Below are 20215 nucleotides of genomic sequence, written 5' to 3'. Positions count from 1 at the left end.
GTGTGTGTGTGTGTGTGTGTCTGTATATGGCTTTAAACGGACCATGATGTGTATGATGTAGTTCCCACTGTGCTTATCCTACTTAGAATTTGTTGAGCCTCTTTATGTGTAGGGTACTGTTATGTACCAAATTTGGGGAGTTTTCTGCTGTTATTTCTTCAATTTTTTTCTGCCCTTTCTTCCCTCTTGGACTCCCATTACATGTACATCCATTTGTGTTTAATGGTGTCCCACAGTTCTCTGAAGTTCTATTCATTTTTCTTCATTTTTTTCTCTGCATATTGAATAATCTCTATTGGTCAGTATTCAAGTTCACTGATTCTTTCTTCTGCCAGCTCTAATCTCCTATTGAGCCCCTCTACTGAATTTTTTCATTTTAGTAATTGTAATTTCAACTCCAGGATTTCTATTTAGTTCTTTCTTTTTTATAAAATTTCTCTGCTTATTATATTCTTTTTAATAAGTCATTGTCATCACAGTCCCCTTTAATTCTTTAAATATCCATTTATTTTAATTTTTTGAACATATTTATAATAGCTGTTCTGAGGTTTTTGTCTGCTAAGTATAACATTGAGACACTCGCAGAAGGTGTCTGTTGATGGCCTTTTTCCTCTGTATGCAGCATACACTCCTTCTCCACATGCGCCATGATTTTTTTGTTGTTGTTTAAAACTGGACATTTAGGATACTGTATAATAGCAGCTCTAGATTTCAACTGTCCCCTACTCCACAGGCTGGTTCCCTTGCTGTTTTTGCTTGGCAACTTGCCTGAGCTAATTCTGTATCTTCCTCTCACTGTACCCACTGATGTCTCTGCTGAGTTTTATTTGTTTAATTTTAAGCTTGAGTCAGCATAGTTTAGTCGTCATTGATTGGTCAAAGATTGTACTTAAATACCTTGAGCTGGAGGTTTCCACCCGTTGTCTGTGGGTTAGTGTAAAGGTTGGGTAATGAGTTTTCAAAGTTTAGGCAGTCTACAAGTCTCATGTTCAGCCAGAGAAGTAGCTTATTAGAGTCTGTTCTGACGCTTACTGTTGTTACTGAGTTTCTGTAGATTCTCATCAATAAATGTTCTCAATTTGTTGTATACCTTTGTTCAATTTCCAGAGCATTTAAATGGTTGTTTTGTTTTTTTTTTATCATTTTGTCCAGTTTTATCATGTCATTCTTTTTGTAGAAAGGATTTACTGAGCTTTTCACTCAGCCATTCTGGAAGTCCCATCTGTGCCTGAAATAGAAGTTTATCACCTTCTTGTATTCCATCTATATTCTTTTGCTCTAAAGTCTAGAGTTGTTTTGTTTTTCTTTTCCAGCCAACCACTAAAAGATGTATCAAACATTTGAGGACCAAGTAAAGGATACTACTCCTAAACAAAAGTTATACTTGAAGTATAGTTTTTTTCGAGTGTAGAATTTTTCATGCTGAAAAATCTAGTGCGGGGGTGGCTGGGTGGCTCAGTCAGTTAAGCGTCTGCCTTTGGCTCAGGTCATGATCCCAAAGTCCCAGGATCAAGCCCTGCATCAGTTTCCCTGTTCAGTGGAGAAACTGCTTCTCCCCCTGCCCCTCAGCCACTCGTGCTCACTCACTGTCTCGCTCTCTTTCAAATAAGTAAATAGAATCATAAAAAAAAGAAAAGAAAAATTTAGTGCAATGACTAAAATTTGTGACTCTGTATTACAGTTATAGCTAGGCAATACTTTTTATTGCTGTTTTGGTCGGTTTGTCTATTTTCTGGACATTTTTTGTTATACTACTATTAATTTGGAGTAATTTAACAAATCCCAGTAAAATATATTTAAAATTATGACAAATTTGAGTGTTTTTTCAAAGACTTCCTTAGATATATAAATTATTTGAAATTGTAAAGTTTTAATATATTTTTCTATAGAGACAAGTCTTTTGCAAGAATATTTAAGGCAAAAGGAGGTTGATACTTGAGCTGTAACCCAGATAATGTCTTAGAGGAAGGCTAAGAATTCTGAATAATCTCTGAATTTAATTTCAGTGAATTAAAATATTTATAAGTTAATTTTCTCATCTTGGAATCAGTATTATCACTGAGGCCTTAACTTCTGAAAGCAGTCTGCTTCAGAGATGAACCTATCATAGATTATTTTGTCTTTATTCTCTAAGCCATTTGAGGTGTGAGTAAAAGCCAAAATTATTTTTAAAGCTGTGGGTAGTTCTCTTTGTTCTTCTTTAATTCTTATGGTAATAAAACTGCACTCTGGCATTAATTAAAATTATTTTTGTAACTTGACAGGAGTGTTTGAGTTAACAGATCATAAAAAGCATCCGTCAGGAACCATCCATGTTATATTGAAATGGAAATTTGCTTACCTTCCACCAAGTGGCTCTATAACAACTAAAGACTTAGGAAATTTTATACACAAAGAAGAGTCAGAAGTTGTTCAAAGAGTACCTCCAACATCCTCTGTTAGCACATTAGTTGTCGTGAGTAACAGTGACTTTGAATTTCCTATAGAACTTAAGAAATTGTATTTAAAAAAAAGAAAGAAAGAAAAAATAGTTGAAGTCTTATCTAAGTGTATGTTCATCATACTCAGTTTGACATATTGATTTATCTTAGGCACCAACACCTAAACCAAGACAGCGTTTAACACCTGTAGATAAGAAAGTGTCTTTTGTGGATATCACACCACAGCAGAGTTCTGTAAGTAGTAAACACTGAAAATATTGATTTTTTTTCTCTCATACCAAATATTTTAAATAAATGATGTAAGTGTAGTATATTCTACCTGATCTCGAAGGAAACCAGTGAATAAAACACTTCTTTTTCCTTTAAATGTTAGCTCTTAATTTAGTACTGTGTGTAAATGTTAACTCTTCTTACTCTTTGATCTAAACCCTCCTTTGACTCCATTTGTAACTCCAGCTACTACCCTAATCCTCTTCCCCATTTACGGGAGGGAAAAAAAAGAAACCTCTTCAGAAAGTCTTAATTCTGTTTCCCTTTCTTCGCACCATTTCTTGAACTTGAACTCATTCTAGTCAAATTTCATCCTCATTAAAACAACTCTTGCTAAGGTCACAGTGACTTTGACTTTGCCATACCCAGTAGTCAGTTCTCAGTCCCCATCTTTATCTCCCAGTAACATTCAACACAGTGGAATATTTGCTCCCTCTTCCCTTGGCCTCTGGGACACCATGCCTTTCTAGTTTCTCTCCAGCTTACCAGTGATTCTTCTCACTGTCCTAGACCAAATCTCTCAATGTAGAGATGCCTCAGCAGTTTCACTGCAGACCTAGACCTCTTCTCACTCTATATCTGTATTCAGAGGTCTTAACCAATCTCATAGTTTTAAACATCTAGATGCAATCACTCTCATATTTATTATCTTCAGTCTTGATCTCACTGCCAAATTCCAGATTTATTTTCTGGAAATGTGTAATAGAAATCTAAACTTAATATGTCAAAAACCAAATGTGACTTCACAACCCTCTTCCAAAAATGTTTCTTCCATTGTTTCCCATTCTCAGTAAATGACTAACCATTCACCCAGTTGCATAGTCATTAGATTTTGAAAGCATCCCTTTGTCATCCTCTTTTTTACATCCTGTGTCCAGTTCATCCACAAAACCTGTCAGCTATACTTTCAAAATATATCCTGTATTCACATCATCTCCACTGTCACCACTCAAGTCAGCATCATCTCTTTTGGACTTCTAAAAAAATATTTTCCTTGTAATTGCGATATAACTCTTAGATAATTAAAGGGCACAAAACTTAAGCACCCAGCTCAGTGAATTTTTATCTGTATATACACCTGTGTAAACACCACCCAGATCAAAATATTTTTTCTTGGGACGCCTGGGTGGCTCAGTCCGTTAAGTGTCTGCCTTCAGCTCAGGTCATAATCTCAGTCCTGGGATCAAGCCCCATTTTGGGCTCCCAGCTCAGTGGGGAGTCTGCTCCCCCTCTCCAGGTGCCCCTCCCCCCCCACTTGTGGTCTCTCTCTCAAATAAATAAAATCTTGAAAATATAAAAATAAAAAAATAAAAATATTTTTTCTCCTCAGAACTGAAGATGATACCTGGCATATACAGTGCATTTAATATATATATGCTAAATAAATGAATTCAGTAATTATTATTCAGTCGTGTTTAATAGAAAACACTTATTGAGTGCTCATTGTGTGTCAGACACTGAACTAAATGCTTTATGTCCACAAACTCATTTAATCCTATGAACAACCTTATGATCATACTAGAATTATTCCCATTTAAAGATCAGGAAAGTAAGGGGTGTCTGGGTGGCTCACTCTGTTAAGTGTCCAACTCGTGATCGCCTCAGGTCATGATCTCACGGATTGTCAGATAGAGCCCTGTGCAAGGCTTGCGTTTAGGGTAGAGTCTGCTTGAGATTCTCTCCCTCTCCTACCCTTCCTCTGCTTGCTCTCACTCTCTCTCAAATAAAAACAAATCTTAAAAAAAAAAAAAAGATCAGGAAAGTAGTACATATAGAGCTTAAGTAACTTGCTCAAGGGCAAAATATTAGATCTGGGATTCGAGCACAAGTAGCCAGATTCCTACATAAATGATCATATGTATAAAAAAGACCTATCCCCAGACATGTTTGTTGCAATGTTAGTCACAATAACTGAAAATAGTGAGTTAGTTAAATGTCCAATGCCAGTAAAATAGTTAAGTTATGATACATCCATTCATTTTAATATTATATTGTATTAAAAATGATGTTTGCCCAAAGTTTCATACCAGGAGAAAATTTTATGTTGTAATATTAAGGTTTTTTTAAATGTAACGGGATACATTGTATTTATAATATAATTACCACTATATAACCAAGAAAGGGGCACCTGGGTGGCTCAATCAATTGAACGTCTTGACTTGTGATTTCAGCTCAGGTCATGATCTCGTGGGATCACACTCAGCAGGGAGTCTGTTTGGGATTTTCTCTCTCCTCCTTCTGTCCTTCCCCTGACTCACTCACTCTCTCCCTCCCTCTCAAATAAATAAATCTTTAAAATCAACTTGAAAGAAAGAATTTTTTTAAAAATCATAAAGAGAAAGGTAAAAAATTATAAAGAAATCTATTATTAATGGATATTACCATTGGGTAATGAGACTATGGATTTGTATTAATTTCTTTTGTTTTCTGATTTATCTTTCCCATTTTCTGTATTGGACATGTTTACTTTTAAAGTAGCAAAAATGATAAGCTATATTTTAAAAATAAACATCAGTTTATGAATCCTGGAAAATGGTTGACTATAAATTGATATTTGGTACAGTTAAAAAATCATGTTGATCGTAGAAAGTATATATCCTCACATATGCAATTTTTAATTACACGAGTAATGTATAATCATCATAGAAATATTAGAAAATACAAATAAGCAAAAAAATTGAAAATAAAATTAAATTTCCCCAAATCTATATATCAGGGTTAGAATTTTAGTGAATTTCATTCCATATTTACTCTCATGGGAACATACACATCGTTTGTTTGCATGCTTGTTTTTTAACAAAACAGTATACAGCTATATGCATTACTCTGTAACTAGCATTTTTTACTCAACACCGTATTGGGTACTCTCTTCAGTGTCAGTAAGTACAGATCTACATTATCATTTTTTTCATCGTTGCACAGAACTGGACATTTGCATCGTTTTCATTTTTTTTACAATTATAAACGATGCTTCAGTGAACGACACTTGCAATTCTTAAATTGCATGTATATACCATGATGACTATCAACCATTTTACTGAAATACGCCAACTAAATTTAGGGTCATATGGGTAACTACTGTATTTACTCCCATATATATGGGATGTAGTAATAAATACAAAATAACATATATGCATGTTTTTACATCAATAAAAGGAGATACCTACTCCTGAAGATGTGAAGGAAATTTCATCAGAAGTGGAGCATACGCCAGAAATAGAAACTAATATGCCAACTCTTTCAGATATTCCTGAGGTATGTATTTGTATTAAAATTATTTTGAAAGGTTTAATTTGGTTTTTAAAAGATTTTGTATTAAAATGGATCAAGAACTCATAGCATTGATCCTACTTTTATCTATAACTTTCTGGGAACAGAAAGACCAAAAATATGACCAGTGTTAACAATTATGCTGATATTAGCAGGTAATAAATAGATGTGTGAATTAGAGTAATAATGTAAAATTCATGTTGATAATAATGTCTTTTTCATTCTTGGTTTATAATACTGTTTTCATTTATCTGCGTATTATCATTTGCGCAATTTTAGTGATGGTTTTTCTAATGAATCACTTACATATAATGCCTATCTGTATATTTAAGTCTCAAGCTTACATGCTTTCTGAGTCAGGTGTTTCAGCCAGTACACACACACACGTGATCTAAGCAACAGTGTTACCAGTGTGCTTGCATTTCTTCAGGCTTCTCAAGAAAGCAGTGGAGCTAAGGGAAAAGAGAAAATACAACAAGGAAAAGATAATGATGTGTCTTTCCTGTCTGAGGGTCAGCTTACAGATCGAAGCTGGACTTCTGAAGATGAAACAGAAATAACTGAGGAATTGGAACCAGAAGGTGATTTCTTTTCCCTTTCTTAAATTACCATTATTTCCTTAATTCTGTGCTTTCTTTAATCCGTTAGAGCATGCCTCCTAGGACATCTTCACGTAATAGCAGATCTACTTCATGATACCTATTTCTTGACCGAAATGGTGGGACACAGTTCAGTGTAGTCCACTACGGGCCGGCGGAGTTGTTGCACACAGTGGAATCCAAGTCTTACTGCTGACCACGTTCCCAATTTATGTTTTAAGTGGCTTTATATTCTCTTTGGGTTTTGTACTATCATCTGGATTATTCTAGAGAAATTAACTTTTTAAGAATTAAAACTAAGAACTCAGACAACTCTTTTTTTTTTTTTTTAAAGATTTTATTTATTTATTTGACAGAGATAGAGACAGCCAGCGAGAGAGATTCCAGCGTTATGGGATCGAGCCCCACATCAGGCTCCTCTGCTGTGAGCCTGCTTCTTCCTCTCCCACTCCCCCTGCTTGTGTTCCCTCTCTCGCTGGCTGTCTCTATCTCTGTCAAATAAATAAATAAAATCTTTAAAAAAAAAATAAAAAATAAAAATAAAAAAAAAAAGAATTAGAATGTAGAGCATGGCTCTTTCTGGGAATTCAGAATGGTGTTAGGGTGGCCCACGTTATGGTACACCTGTGGAGGCTCAGGAGAATATGCTGAAAAGATAGGCATGTCCTGAGCATTAAGGCCTCTGTGTATCATCTGAGAAGGTTGAAGTCTCTCCTGAAGTTCTGTGAGCAGCCAGTGAGGACTTTTAAGGGAGGGGGAAGATGACTCACTCATTAAACAGTATTTAGCATTTGCTGCGTCCCAAGCTTTATTCTAGGCACTGAGAATATAGCAGCGAAGAAGAGAAATAATCCTCTTGCTCTTAGGGAGTTTACACTCCTGAATCGCATTTTAGAAGAGCATGCTATCAATAATGTAAAGAATAGATTAGAGGCACAGAGATTAATTAAAAAGTAATTAGAGAACCCTACTCTGTGGTTATCCCCACTTGATAGATTTTTTTAATTGCCTTTACCCTATAATGTCACAAAAGTGAGACTAGAAGTAGTGTCCTAGATAAGTATCATTTATGCCAATTACACTGTGCGTCTGAATTACCTGCTACACTGTGTAAGTACTTTTAAGATCACGCAGTTTCTTTTTTTCATGATTGAGAATCTCAGAGCTCCTAGTTATCTCTTAGAAACGTTGATCCTTAAAAGGAATCTAATAGATTTCCCAGGACTTAGACATATTACTTGGTTCTTCCTCTTTTCTTCATGTCTGTGATGTATAATTAATCATAGATTACTTCATTTTGTTTCATTTCATTTACAACATTTATGAGTTTCGCTTTGTCAGAATGAAATACTTGTCCCCTCCTTTTCTTTCCAAAGTGGCATAATTAGTGTTAGCATCTTTTTTAACAGGCTACATAAAGTTTAGTGGCTGGATTAAATCAAGTCATTACCATAAAGTGCTACCCAATTTGCCCCTATCTCTCTTCGTTTCCAGGACATCAAAGTGCCACAGAGCACCAGTGTAATTGGGCCTTGCTGGCCTGTCAGATTCCGTCAGCCTGATGACTGCTGCTTTTACTAAAAAGCTTCTAGGCATGATAATTAAGTGGGGGGGGAGTCTGAGAAATGTAAAAGTTTGGACATTTCTCTATGAATATTTTATTAATTTGAATAATCAGAAGTTAACAGTATCAATTTGATGTATAATACATTGATTAAAAGCCTTGTTTTAGGTCCTTAAAATAGACATCAAAACCAAAAATTTGCATCTGCCATGGCATTAAAAAAGAATTAACAATCCTTCTTGCAAAATATTTCTAGTTTTATCATTTAAGCAATGGAGCCTTTCATTTTCACAACGAAATGCATGGCCGTCAATTTATAGATTTCTTAAAGTGCGCCCACAGGTAAGAATGGAAACTCACAGGCTGAAAGAGCAATGGATTCTTCTGTGCATTGCATATTTACATCTCTCTCTGTTTCTACTAATAGCAGTTTTGTAAAAACTGCCATACTTAATTAGACTAAATTACAATTCCACCTAGAAACCAGGTCCTCTTGAACAATATGGGCTGGCATTCCCAGATGATTGCAATAAAGATCTTCAAAATATGTTTTGAAGATTTGAAGGGCAAAATGGCATAAAGCAACTCACTACTTTTAGAATTCATGTATTAAAAATTATTCAATCACTTCAGAATCAAATATGATATCGTATCAGTGGGTAAAATAAGTCCCTCCCAATATTTTACATACGGAAGCTGAAGCTAGATAGAGTAGATTTCAAAATATATTTTAGGTAAAACCAGAAATGTTGAATTACCTCCTGGTAGTAATTGCTTCCAAAACTCTTTTTTATGTTTTGCAACCTAATTATCTCTTACTAATATACTATGGACATCTTTCCAATAGCAGGATACTCCCATTTCTTTTAACATGCATAATATTCCCATTGCACAGCTGTTACCATATTGATTTAAGCCCCTTTTGGTGGACCCTTAGGTTTCTACCAGTTTTTTCTAACACGAACATTTCTGGTTAAAATAACAATGGATAAAAATTCCTGCTTCCCCACATCACACCTTTGCCAAACGAATGGTTAAGAAATTATATCTCACTGATAATTCCATTACAAAGAAGCAAAAAAAAGGAGAAATATTTGTATATACATACATATTTTTATATGAGCATACAGACACATTTAGTTTTATGTAAGCAAAGAAAATGTCTGAAAGTATATAATCCAAACACCGTTAGCAGTATCTCCAAGACATGGGTCAGGGCAGGGGTCAGAAATCTATGACTCATGTGTCAAACCCAGCCCTCTACCTGTTTTTGTAAATGAAGTTTTATTGGAACATACCCACACCCAACACATGTAAATATGTTTTGTCTGTGCTCTACACTCACTCTGTAAGAGCTGAGTATTTGAAACAGAAACCGTGTGGCCTGCAATGCAAAAAAAATATTGGTAGTCTGACCCTTTACAGCAAAAAATTGCCAACCCCTGAGTTGGGAGGAAACAAAGAACTTTTATACTTTACTTTTTAGGATTTATATTGTTGGATTATTTTTAATGATGAGTGTAGATTGCTTCTAGAAAGAAATAATTTGAAAGCTAATTCTGTACTAAAATGTTAATAACTAAAGATCAGTTTAATATGAATATTATAGAAGCTTTTTTTTTAAAGATTTATTTATTTATTCATTTATTTATTTGAGAAAGAGCATGACCAGGGGGAGGGGCAGAGGGAGATGCAGACTCCCCGCTGAGCAGGGAGCCAGTGGGGCTCCATCCCAGGACCCCAGGATCATGACCTGAGCCGAAGGCAGATGCTTAACCAACTGAGCCACCCAGGCGTCCCTGTAGAAGCTTTTTAATAAATATCTTAGAAAGGGTCAACAAATGTAGGTTGAATCTTCTTTGGTTTAGAGCAGTGGTTCTCAAAATTTGGTCCCCGGACCAACAGCATCAGCATCACCTGAGAACTTGTGAGGATGCAAATTCTTGGACCCCACCCCAGACCTCATGAATCAGAAACTCAGAGACTGGGTCCCAGCAATCTGTGTGTTATCAAGACTTGCAGGTCATTCTGGGGTATGCTAGAGTTTGAGAACAACTTGAGGGGAAAGCAGTACTTCCGTGACTGCACACTAGGATCACATAGAGAGCATTTTTAAATGCCAGGGCCCAGCTCCATCCGGATCAGCTAAATCCGAATTTTGTTTAAAGCTCCCCCAGTGATACTAATGGGCAGGCAAAATTGAGAACCACTGTACTATAACATCTGTTTTCAATGATGGTGAAAATGGAACGGCATATCAAAATCACCTGAAATTGAGGGTAATTTTTAAAATTCTCTCCTTCCTTCACATTATTGCCATAGTAAGCCACAGTTAATGATGGAAATGTGTCATATCCCTCAGGTGTATTAGGGCAGAAAAAAATATTCCAACCATTCCTTTAGAACATGTGGTAACAAGCTTCTGTAATTTGCTGACCATTATAGATGCAGTAATTTATATGGTGTATAAGGGAGTCCATGACAATATTCTAAAAATAAGCAGTCTTAACCCTAGCACCATTTTTATCTCGAAGTTTTCGGTATTTATAATATTTGTTCAGTATAGGTCTTTCACAGAACCAATGAGAAAAGAGAAAAGACAGGTTACTGCCACAGATGAAAGCTGGGGGTTTTGGGGTTTTGTTTGTTAAAAACATTGTTATCTCAACAGTTTGGGTTTCTCTTTACTCTTATTTCTCCCAAAGAGCTACTATTTTAAGAAACCAAAAACTTTTCAATCAAACACGTGTGAAGAATGGATATGATTCCTAATAAGAGGAAGTTTTGGAGCCTAGTGTGAGTTGAGGGGACTTTTTTTTAAAGTGTTTGCTATGAGTCTGCCCACCCCCAGCCCGAAGAAGGGAAATTTTAAGAATCACCATTAACCAGTATGCACTCCTACCCTACTTACATATGGCTCCGCCAGTACTGGTGAGTTTGACTTTTTGAACCAACTATTTTGAGCTTTTTTTAAAGCTCACCCCAATTAAAATTTTGCTCTTAAAGGGCATAGACATAGATCATCGCCTTCTATTTCCATTTTGTATCTATCGTTTCACTATAAAGTACCAAGTTCTACGTACTGTGGCTCCTAAGAGGTGGGCTTTGTTTGTATTTATTTACACACACACACCCCCCACATTTTTATGGTGATAAATATAATACTCACGTAAATTCATGTAACCCTTTGAGGAGTAATTTGAATTTCTCAAATCTCTCGCTTAGCAATTCTTCTAAGTGAATCGTTCACATACACAGGAAAACATAAAGGGATAGACAATGTGACATTGTAACAGCAAAAAATTGTGAACTACTCAGTTTTATATCAGTAGAGAAATAAGTGGACTATGGATTATACATGCAATATAAATGAAATTCTGTACAATTGTATGAATGAATTAGATTTTAATTATAAACATGAATAAATCTCTAAATATAGCACTGAGTGAAAAAAAAACAAGTTGCAGAATGGTTAATAGAGGATGATACCACTAATATAAAATGTAAAAACAGAAACCAATACTATATGTTGTTTATGGAAATATACATATATTGCCGAAAACATACCAGCATGTTTACCAGGTGATACACATCACCTTCAGGATACTGGTTTCCTCTGGGGGAATGAGGAAGGAGAGAAAGGAACTAGGAGGTGGGGGCTTTACCTGCATCTGAAATGTTTTATTTCTTCAGTAACAATAAAAAGTTTGAATCAGATACAGCAAAATGGTAACATCTGTTTAAGATGTGGAGTCCTTGAAAATGCCAAATTATTTTCTATACTTTACAATTTTACAGAAATGCTTTTTCACTGTAGAGATTTAGAATGAAATAAAATTCACATGTAATCTCACCAGAGTTAGAGTTAAATCTAATTGACTGATACAAGTTGCAAAACCTTTATCATAGGCCATTCCCAGTTAAGGAATACTATGTTTAAGGGCTGTCAAATTTAATTAATTTTTAGGAGCCTAACAATTCAACGCCAGTGTGGCTGCTCTGATGGCGGAAACCAAAGGAAGAATTCAACATGATCCTCTGAAGTAAAACAAAAAATTTAAGCATGCCAATAAAAGCTTAAGTAAATACTGTACAAATATGGCCTAAAAAGTGAATTAGCATCAGTCAGGAAGCAATAGTGGAATTGAGCCAAAATCATGAGAACTATAACTTTTTTTCTCTGCGAGTAATACTAGCTGTCATCACATTTCTAGATCATTCAATCGCATAATATGTAGTGTCCATCTATACAGACAACTAAAAATAAGTTGCTTGCAGTTCATATTTGAGTGACTTCTATTACTTCTGTTCACCACAATCAGAATTTTTAAATGCTCTTTTTATATGCTTGCTTCAACATCTTGCTAACTAGGGAAGTTAATAGGGCAGTTGGTGAAAGAGACAAAGTAACATCATACTTAGTTAACAAACGTGCACACATATAGAAAAGAAAACAGGAGGGGTGCCTGGGTGGCTGAGTCCGTTAAGTGTCGGACTCTTGATTTCAGTTCAGGTCACGATCTCGGTGGTGGAATGGAGGGCTCCGCGCTCAGCGTGGAATCTGAGATTTTCTTTCTCCCTTTACCTCTGCCCCTCCCCCACCCACAGCCCCAAACCCTGCGTGCAAGCTCTCTCTCAAAAAAAAAAAAAAGAAAGAAAGAAAAAAGGAACCAGGGAAAGCCTAAAGCCTATACTGTGTGGCAAACTTACTATATATGAAGGCCACTAATGCCCTGCCGAAGTGCACCCGTCATGTTCTAGAGATTCTGATCAGACATTACTATGCATCTATCTGGAGAGGCTTCGCTTTAGTCATTTGAATATTTTTATCCCTTCCAAGTCTCCTAATGGAACTTTTTTCATTGTTTTATTATGAATAATGTCAAACATACAGAAAAGTTGAAATAATAGTAACCTACCATCTCAATTCCACAATATTGACCTGTCTTTGATACACTCTTATTTAACTAAAATCTAGAATGGCAAGATTTCTGTATATTTTTAACAGTTATTCATCACCAACTTACCAAAACATGGAAGACACAATAAATATTTGTTAAAAGAGAAAACACTAATAATTGTAGCTTCACCTATTTCTGGCAAATTACAAAAGATAAAGTGAATATATAAAAGATATTCACCCTCCTTTGACTCTGTATCTTTAACTGATTATTGAGAGCCTACTATGTGCCCGATAGGATGTTAAATAGCAGAAGATTGGTAAGATACAGCTCTGGCCTCCAGGAGCTCACAGTCTCCATAGAAAAGCAGATAGGTAAAGAAATCCTTGCAGTATAATGTGACTGAAATGTGCAGTGAGGGTCCAGTGGAGCAACCAGCTTGCTCTTGAAGATTAGTGATGCTATCATAAAGGGATAGCATGTGTGGCCCAGGGCCTAAAATAAGTAGAATTTTGACTGATAGAGAAGATTTTCGATGTAAAACCTGAGCTATATAAACAGCACACCACTGGTCCGGGAAAATGTAGGTTAATCGTTTTCAAGCAGAAAGTTGATAGCCGATTTGTTTTTAGAGAGAGAATTCAGCCACAAGAAGAGTAGTTGTGGCTGCTGACAAGGACAAGAGTGCCTCGCCTCTTTTACAGCCCTGAAAGTAGATCCACTTCGTCTTTGAGTGTTTACTACATACCACATCAGTGATACCATATGCAAGATAATAGTTCCTGTATCCTGAGCTCATAGTCTCATACCACCCATCTGCTTACAGTTCTGAACCAATTATCTTTTACAATTCCTTCTGATCTCTCCCTTGTTCTTCTATCAAACTACATTCGAATACTAGGAAGCTGTTGAATTAGTTCTTCCCTCAGATCAGATGAGAACCTAAAGAAATTTCTCTAGAGATAAAAATGAGAAAAGAAACCACGTCCTGTTTTGTCTTTGTCTCCCCAGTAGCTGATACAATGTTGAAGTATCGTAAGCTTTCAATAATTTGATGAATCATTGAGATATTTAGGAAGTAAAATGTACAGGAATGGGTAATCTGTAGGATGTGGTGAGTATGAAAATGGGGATGGCAGAAGTGGCTCAGGTCTTCTGGTTGTAGGTGACCGGGGAGATAGCCATGTCACCTGAGACAGGAAGCTCCAGAGGATGAATGAGCTTGGGGGAGAGGAGGGAATTTGAGTTCATTTCTGACACTAAGTTGGAGTTGTCAGTTATGCAGTTGAAGTGCTCCCTAATCTTCAAAATCTTTATCTATAATCTAGTTGAACTTTTGATTCACAGAGGCAAGAACACCACCAGAATTGTTCCAAGGTTGAAAAAGAAATTGGCTAGCCCCAGTAGCCAAAATGTATCATGTTTGGAAAATTCTTAATTCTGAGTGTGCTTCCCTAGATATATACGATTTGGAATTTATCCCCTTTTGATGTATTTTACGTTGATTTGTGTAGCATTTTAAAAAGAACAAAGAAATGATAACTAGTAACTTCTGTCTGCAATATTGGAGAATTTAGGACATAGGATAGAGGTAATGAGGTTGGGGTGAGGGTGGGGGGGGGTAGATAACAACAACAAACTGGACCAGAAGGGAGGTGATGTCATGTGAGGAATTTTAAAGCTCTTTTATTTATTTGAATAATACGGTGGGTTTTCTTTTGGTTTGTTTGGTATTGACGTTTTGGTTTGTTTCTTTGGCTGTAATGTACTCTCATTTAGAATTACATTTTTGTATATAGTCTTATTTAACAACCTAAATACATTCTTACAATTATGCAAGTTTTCATATGGGGACTATATACTTAATAGGTTATTAATAAAATAACCAGTTAAATAAATTTGATTCCCCTGCTATTTAAAAGTTCATTCGCCTCTTCATTGGGTTCTATGATAAACAACTTTAAATTCTCCTTTTCACAATGTAGAAAGAACCATGTATACTCCTCTTTTGCCTTTTAATGGCTAGTTTCCTTTAATTCTTATGTGCAGAAATGAACAGGGATGTTTTATAAGAACTTATTGTTATAACAATTCTGAGTTTTTCAAATGACAAGTCCTGTAAAAGGCTTAATTGTGCATCGTGCTGCTTTTGAAGCAGAATTATAAAATGGGCGTTTGTGTGGTATTTTGACAACCACCGTACATTTTAAGGAAAAAATAATATCACTTAAAATATTTTCTTTACCACGTTAGTCTTCGGCAAGCAGAGAAGGGCTTTTCTGAAGTGAGGTTAGACAATGGAGCCAACTTCATTTTTTATGCACGTGAACGGAGAGGGTTTGAGGTTATTAGTTGAAACCGAGTAACCTTTCCAGGCTTTCATCTCTTTCTTTTCAAATTTGAATATGAAAAGCATATTCAAGTCAAAGACCATCACTTTAATGACATTTGGCAGTCATTTGATTTATTAGGTTTTAGAAAAAATTTTCCTTTAAATATTTCATCATACTATGCTAATCCTAGTAATATTGCCAGCTGCAGCCTTGTACCTGTATTAGTGGAGACAGAATGGTGTGGAATTTTCTCTGTCATCCTAGTAAAATTTCCATGAATCTACTGAATAATAAAATAACCTTATTGAAATATTCAGATTTGGGTTTTTAGTTAAAGTGTCTTAGAATACATAATAAAAGAAAATGTCTTTGGAAAGAATGGGGTAAAATTACTTCATCAAATATTGAGGGGGTTTGACAGCAATAGAAATTGTTCTTTATGGAGATATTTTTACAATAGGATAGTTATGCTTTTCAGTTTGATTAATTATATTTTATGCTTTGAAATATCTAAGTAATCACTGTGGTGAATTTGCACACTGATTTATATTTGACAGTGAGTTCCTAAAAGTTGGTCGTATAGACAGGTCTTAGTTTCAGGATTTTCTAATTATTATTTGAAGTTATATAATTTACAGTAGCATGCTTCTGAATTTAGTAAAGAGGGATTCAGTAAAAGGGAATGAAGCACAAATTTAAAATTGTAAAAACAAACAGTTAAGCGAGGAGTTATCTTGGTGTGATCTAATTTTTAAGTTATAGTCTGTTGTTTGTCTTAAATCCTTACTCAAGGAAACATATATGGCTCGTTTAATAATGTCTGTAACACCAAAATCTATTAAGTAAGGATGGAAATGAAAATTACACAGTGAAACAAATATATTTTTAGTTTCTGTAAAAATGAGATAAAAAATAAATTGCAAGGAAATATATGGTAAATCAGATAACAGTTCTGTTTCTTTTGTTTGAAAACATCACTTATTGAATGAAATATGCTATGGCAGAATACAGAAGGATGAGCTGTAGTTTCCACTATAGTTAACATGGATTCGTGTAGCTACGTTTATTAGCATAATAGCTATAAAGTATTCAACAGGCTTTGATCTCTGAATAACTGAAACTTTCTCAGGTACTGTAGATTAAATAAAGGCAGCGATAAACATGTACTTCATTACATAGTTTGAAATAAGACCAACTGATACTTGTCATTCTGAAAGCAATCGGAGATGAAGATCTCATAATCTTCGCCCCTGATAGACTACTAGTGGGGTATTTATAGCCTCAAATGTAAATCAGGAGACGATTGCCATGACACTGTTAACTTCAAACCCTGGGGCATTAGAATCTCATTCTCTCTCTCTCTGTCGTGAATAATCTATCATGTGTAACTATACAGTAGTGTACAATGCATTCCAAAAAAGAAACCCATTGGCCTTCATGTTTTATTTAAAATTGATAGTGAAAAAGAGTGAAGGGGCTTTTGCTCATTTGTTTTACGTTTCTTTGTTGTTGTTTTTTGTTTGTTTTTGCTCTGTTTACAGCCCTCAGAAGAAATTCGGATTGAGATCATAGCCCTAAGCCTTAATGATTCTCAAGTAACTGCAGATGACACTATCCAACGGCTGTTCATTGAATGCAGATTCTACAGTCTTCCTGCCGAAGAGACACCTGTGTCACTCCCAAAACCCAAGAGTGGGCAGTGGGTCTACTATAATTATAGCAATGGTATGTATGGTTCCTTTATAATACAAACTTTCATTTTTGTCTTATCTGTAAAGGTAGCTGCAGGAATGAGGAAAAAGTATAAATCTCTAATGTTCACATAAAGTCACGAAAGTCTCATAAGAAAGGATTGATAAAAGTCAAACCTGCAGCATAAGGATTAACAATTAAATTAATTAAATAAATAAAATTAAATTTGAAGTAATACTAAAGAGAAAACAAAAACAGTCAAGAAACAATGTCTCTAGACATTCCTGCTACAGGATAGTATCAATAGAAAAATGTCACCTATGTCTACAATTGAATTGAATCAAAAAGTACAATATTTCACGGGGAAAAAACGGACTAGCTTTTTAATCATATGAGTCAAACAATTCAGTGACCTAATTTTTTTCTACCTTTCTGATCAGTGTCATCATGTGGATGTTTTTACAATGTACGTATACGTCTCTCCCAGTGTCTGTATGTTCAGGATTTTAGTTGAGTGACATAAATTCTTAGAATACCTTTTCATGACTTAGCCCACACATGAGCTGATAGCTGCAGGCAGATTTTTCTCTTTGAGGGCTTTATCTATCAGCTAGTTGACATCTAAGTCAGACCCAACTGGTACCCTGTAAATTCTTCGATCAGCCAACTTTAAGATGTTTTAAAGAATAGTATGTATCAGTGTATAATTAAAGAGGAGTAAAAATATCATATCAAGCTGACATGACCCTATGTTAAAACTGCTTACTAAGCTCTAAAGCCCTATATTAAAACAAACCACAAAGATGGAGTGTTGCATTATCTTTAGCAAAAACAGGCCATCTTATGCTCGTTGAACACTAACATTTTTTCTCACCAATTTTATAAATTGTATTTTAATCAATATGTGTAATCATGCTGTTGATTATATGTATATCATGCTACTGATTGATCATGCAGTAAGATTACAAATGCTTGTGGTTACTACGTATGTGTGTGTGTGTGCGTGTGTGTGTGCATGGGCACACACCTGCTGTTTTTGGAAATGTGGTCATTGCTTGAGACGATCATCATGAGTATCCAGAAATCTGTTCTAGTCTTCCCTGTATCCACAGTTCTTATTAGTTCTGTGAACTTGGGCAAGATGTTTAAATTTCATGGTATCCTGTTTTCTTATCTATTGAATAAGGGCTCTCTTAGATCCCCTCCAGCTCAAATTCTATAATTCTATAATGACAGGTTGAGAAATCACAGGGGAAATAAATAGTGTGGTCAGGACAAGAATCTGATTCCTCCTTCCTTTCACTGACTTGATATAACGGAAACATTTCCAAAAATATTTTCTCAAGCTTCCTAGAGATCTTTTACCTGCAAAGTTTCAGAGAAGTAAACCTTATCAAAACATTAATAGTAATGGAAGAACTGAATAGACACCTAATTATAATGAGGATACCCCAAGAAAAGAGACAAACTCTTCTGGATTTTGTATTCTTCTTTTTAAAGGTCAGCAATACAATGTTTGGTTGGACTGACAACAAAATTGCTTTTTAGAAATTGTACATTGAGAAATTTGGCCCGCTGCACAGCAGATTGTTTTTATTTGCTTAAGAAACAATGCAAATCATTCTGGGGATGCATCCTGTTAACACATGCTCAAGTGTCCTCAATTTTGTAACATTCTCAAGTGGTTACCAAAGGCTTTGGGGGGCTTTTTCTTAGTCGGTTGGTTGGCATTGGCTCAGGTGTATTTTTTCCTCTTACTGCAAGATACCCCTACTATCTAATTGGTAATTTTAAGAGTTGCTTATGTTTCTAATGAATATTAGTCATCTGAATGCAACAAGAAAACCAATAATTTATTAGAAATGAATTCTGTAGAAATGTTTACTGTATCTTTTCTCAGCTTCTCTTCTTCCTTATGGAGATTTGACTCTGAGAATTTTAAAGTGTAATTGAAAAGAATTATAATGATATTTAAATCCCCTCCTGGTGGGAGAGGAGAGGAATGTCTTTTGTGCTTCCAAGCAAAATAATGCTGTTTTTTATCTACTATATCTGAAAAAAATGTAGTCTTAGGTCATCAGCGAATTTGAGAAATAATATTAAAACCTCGTAGGAGGCTTTATTTTATTTTTCACTTAATGATGACATAGTGAAAATGTTTATTTTTAAATTATCGTATTTGCATCACCTTCAGTGTAGGAGAATCTCCTTGAATTTTTGGTTAATAAGTAACTATCTCATCTAATTATTGTAATAATTTGCCATTGACTTGTGACTTGATGTAAAAGGTCAATATAATGTAGACTTACATCTTCCAAATCTTATTAAATGTTAATGAAAGTAATTTTATTTCCAAACTGACTTTTTAATTCAGATGGAAAATCTAAAGGACAATTAGTACATGCTATCTCTCCTGTTTGAAGACCATACCAGTAGAGAGGTTGACCGAACCTCACAGTGATTTTTACCCTGCATTATGGCTTGAATCCTTTCAAAAGGGATTTGTATCCTGAGGCCTGAATTAGGTACATAAAAAGAGAGGGTTAGTCTAGTGATCCCCACAATTATTTATAGCCCGATTCAGTCTTTATTAAGAGCTGTTAATACCAGTTTCACTTACACAAAAAGTGTATCTTCTTAAGGCTCCTAATGCTGGAAAAAAAAACAAACGAACTTAAATTCACTTGCTAGACATTTGTAGCATGAAGGAAACATTTGTATTTTATTGGGCCTGAAAATTTTGCTCAAAGAATGCTGAGAAAGCAAGAAAATAGTTTGGAAAAAATAAGATTAATGATAGGTCTGAAGAATGTTGTCTGGGCTGAATAAAGCCTTCTAGGGAATTGACAGTGGGAAGAAAAAAGATTAATGAAATCGTCCGAAGTTTTTATGAGACTTATACGGATCTGGGTCCTTAGTCTCTGAGCACTGAACAGTCTACGTTTTGGAACAATTAAAGTTTAATTCAAAAGGTGAATACAGGGGCGCCTGGGTGGCTCAGTCATTAAGTGTCTGCCTTTGGCTCAGGGCGTGATCCCAGTGTCCTGAGATCGAGCCCCACATCAGGCTCCCCGGCTGGGAGCCTGCTTCTTCCTCTCCCACTGCCCCTGCTTGTGTTCCCTCTCTCACTGGCTGTCTCTCTCTC

At 35.4% G+C, this 20215-nt stretch overlaps 1 protein-coding gene across 1 annotated transcript in view; it reads left to right on the top strand.

Annotated features, from left to right (window-relative positions):
* LOC100475443 (protein fantom) overlaps positions 1-8142 on the top strand; it is a 37303-nt gene extending 29161 nt beyond the window's left edge. The window contains exons 12-16 of the mRNA XM_034650281.1: positions 2265-2455; positions 2592-2675; positions 5868-5966; positions 6412-6562; positions 8075-8142. Coding sequence (XP_034506172.1) covers positions 2265-2455; positions 2592-2675; positions 5868-5966; positions 6412-6562; positions 8075-8142 — 593 coding nt within the window. The remainder of the gene's footprint in view (positions 1-2264; positions 2456-2591; positions 2676-5867; positions 5967-6411; positions 6563-8074) is intronic.
* Positions 8143-20215: the final 12073 nt, after the last annotated feature.

The sequence above is a fragment of the Ailuropoda melanoleuca genome, unplaced genomic scaffold (assembly GCF_002007445.2).
Source record: "Ailuropoda melanoleuca isolate Jingjing unplaced genomic scaffold, ASM200744v2 unplaced-scaffold1522, whole genome shotgun sequence".
NCBI classification, from domain to species: Eukaryota; Metazoa; Chordata; class Mammalia; order Carnivora; family Ursidae; genus Ailuropoda; species Ailuropoda melanoleuca.
The sequence above is the reverse complement of the archived record's forward strand: the minus strand, read 5'-3'. Positions and strand labels throughout refer to the sequence as shown.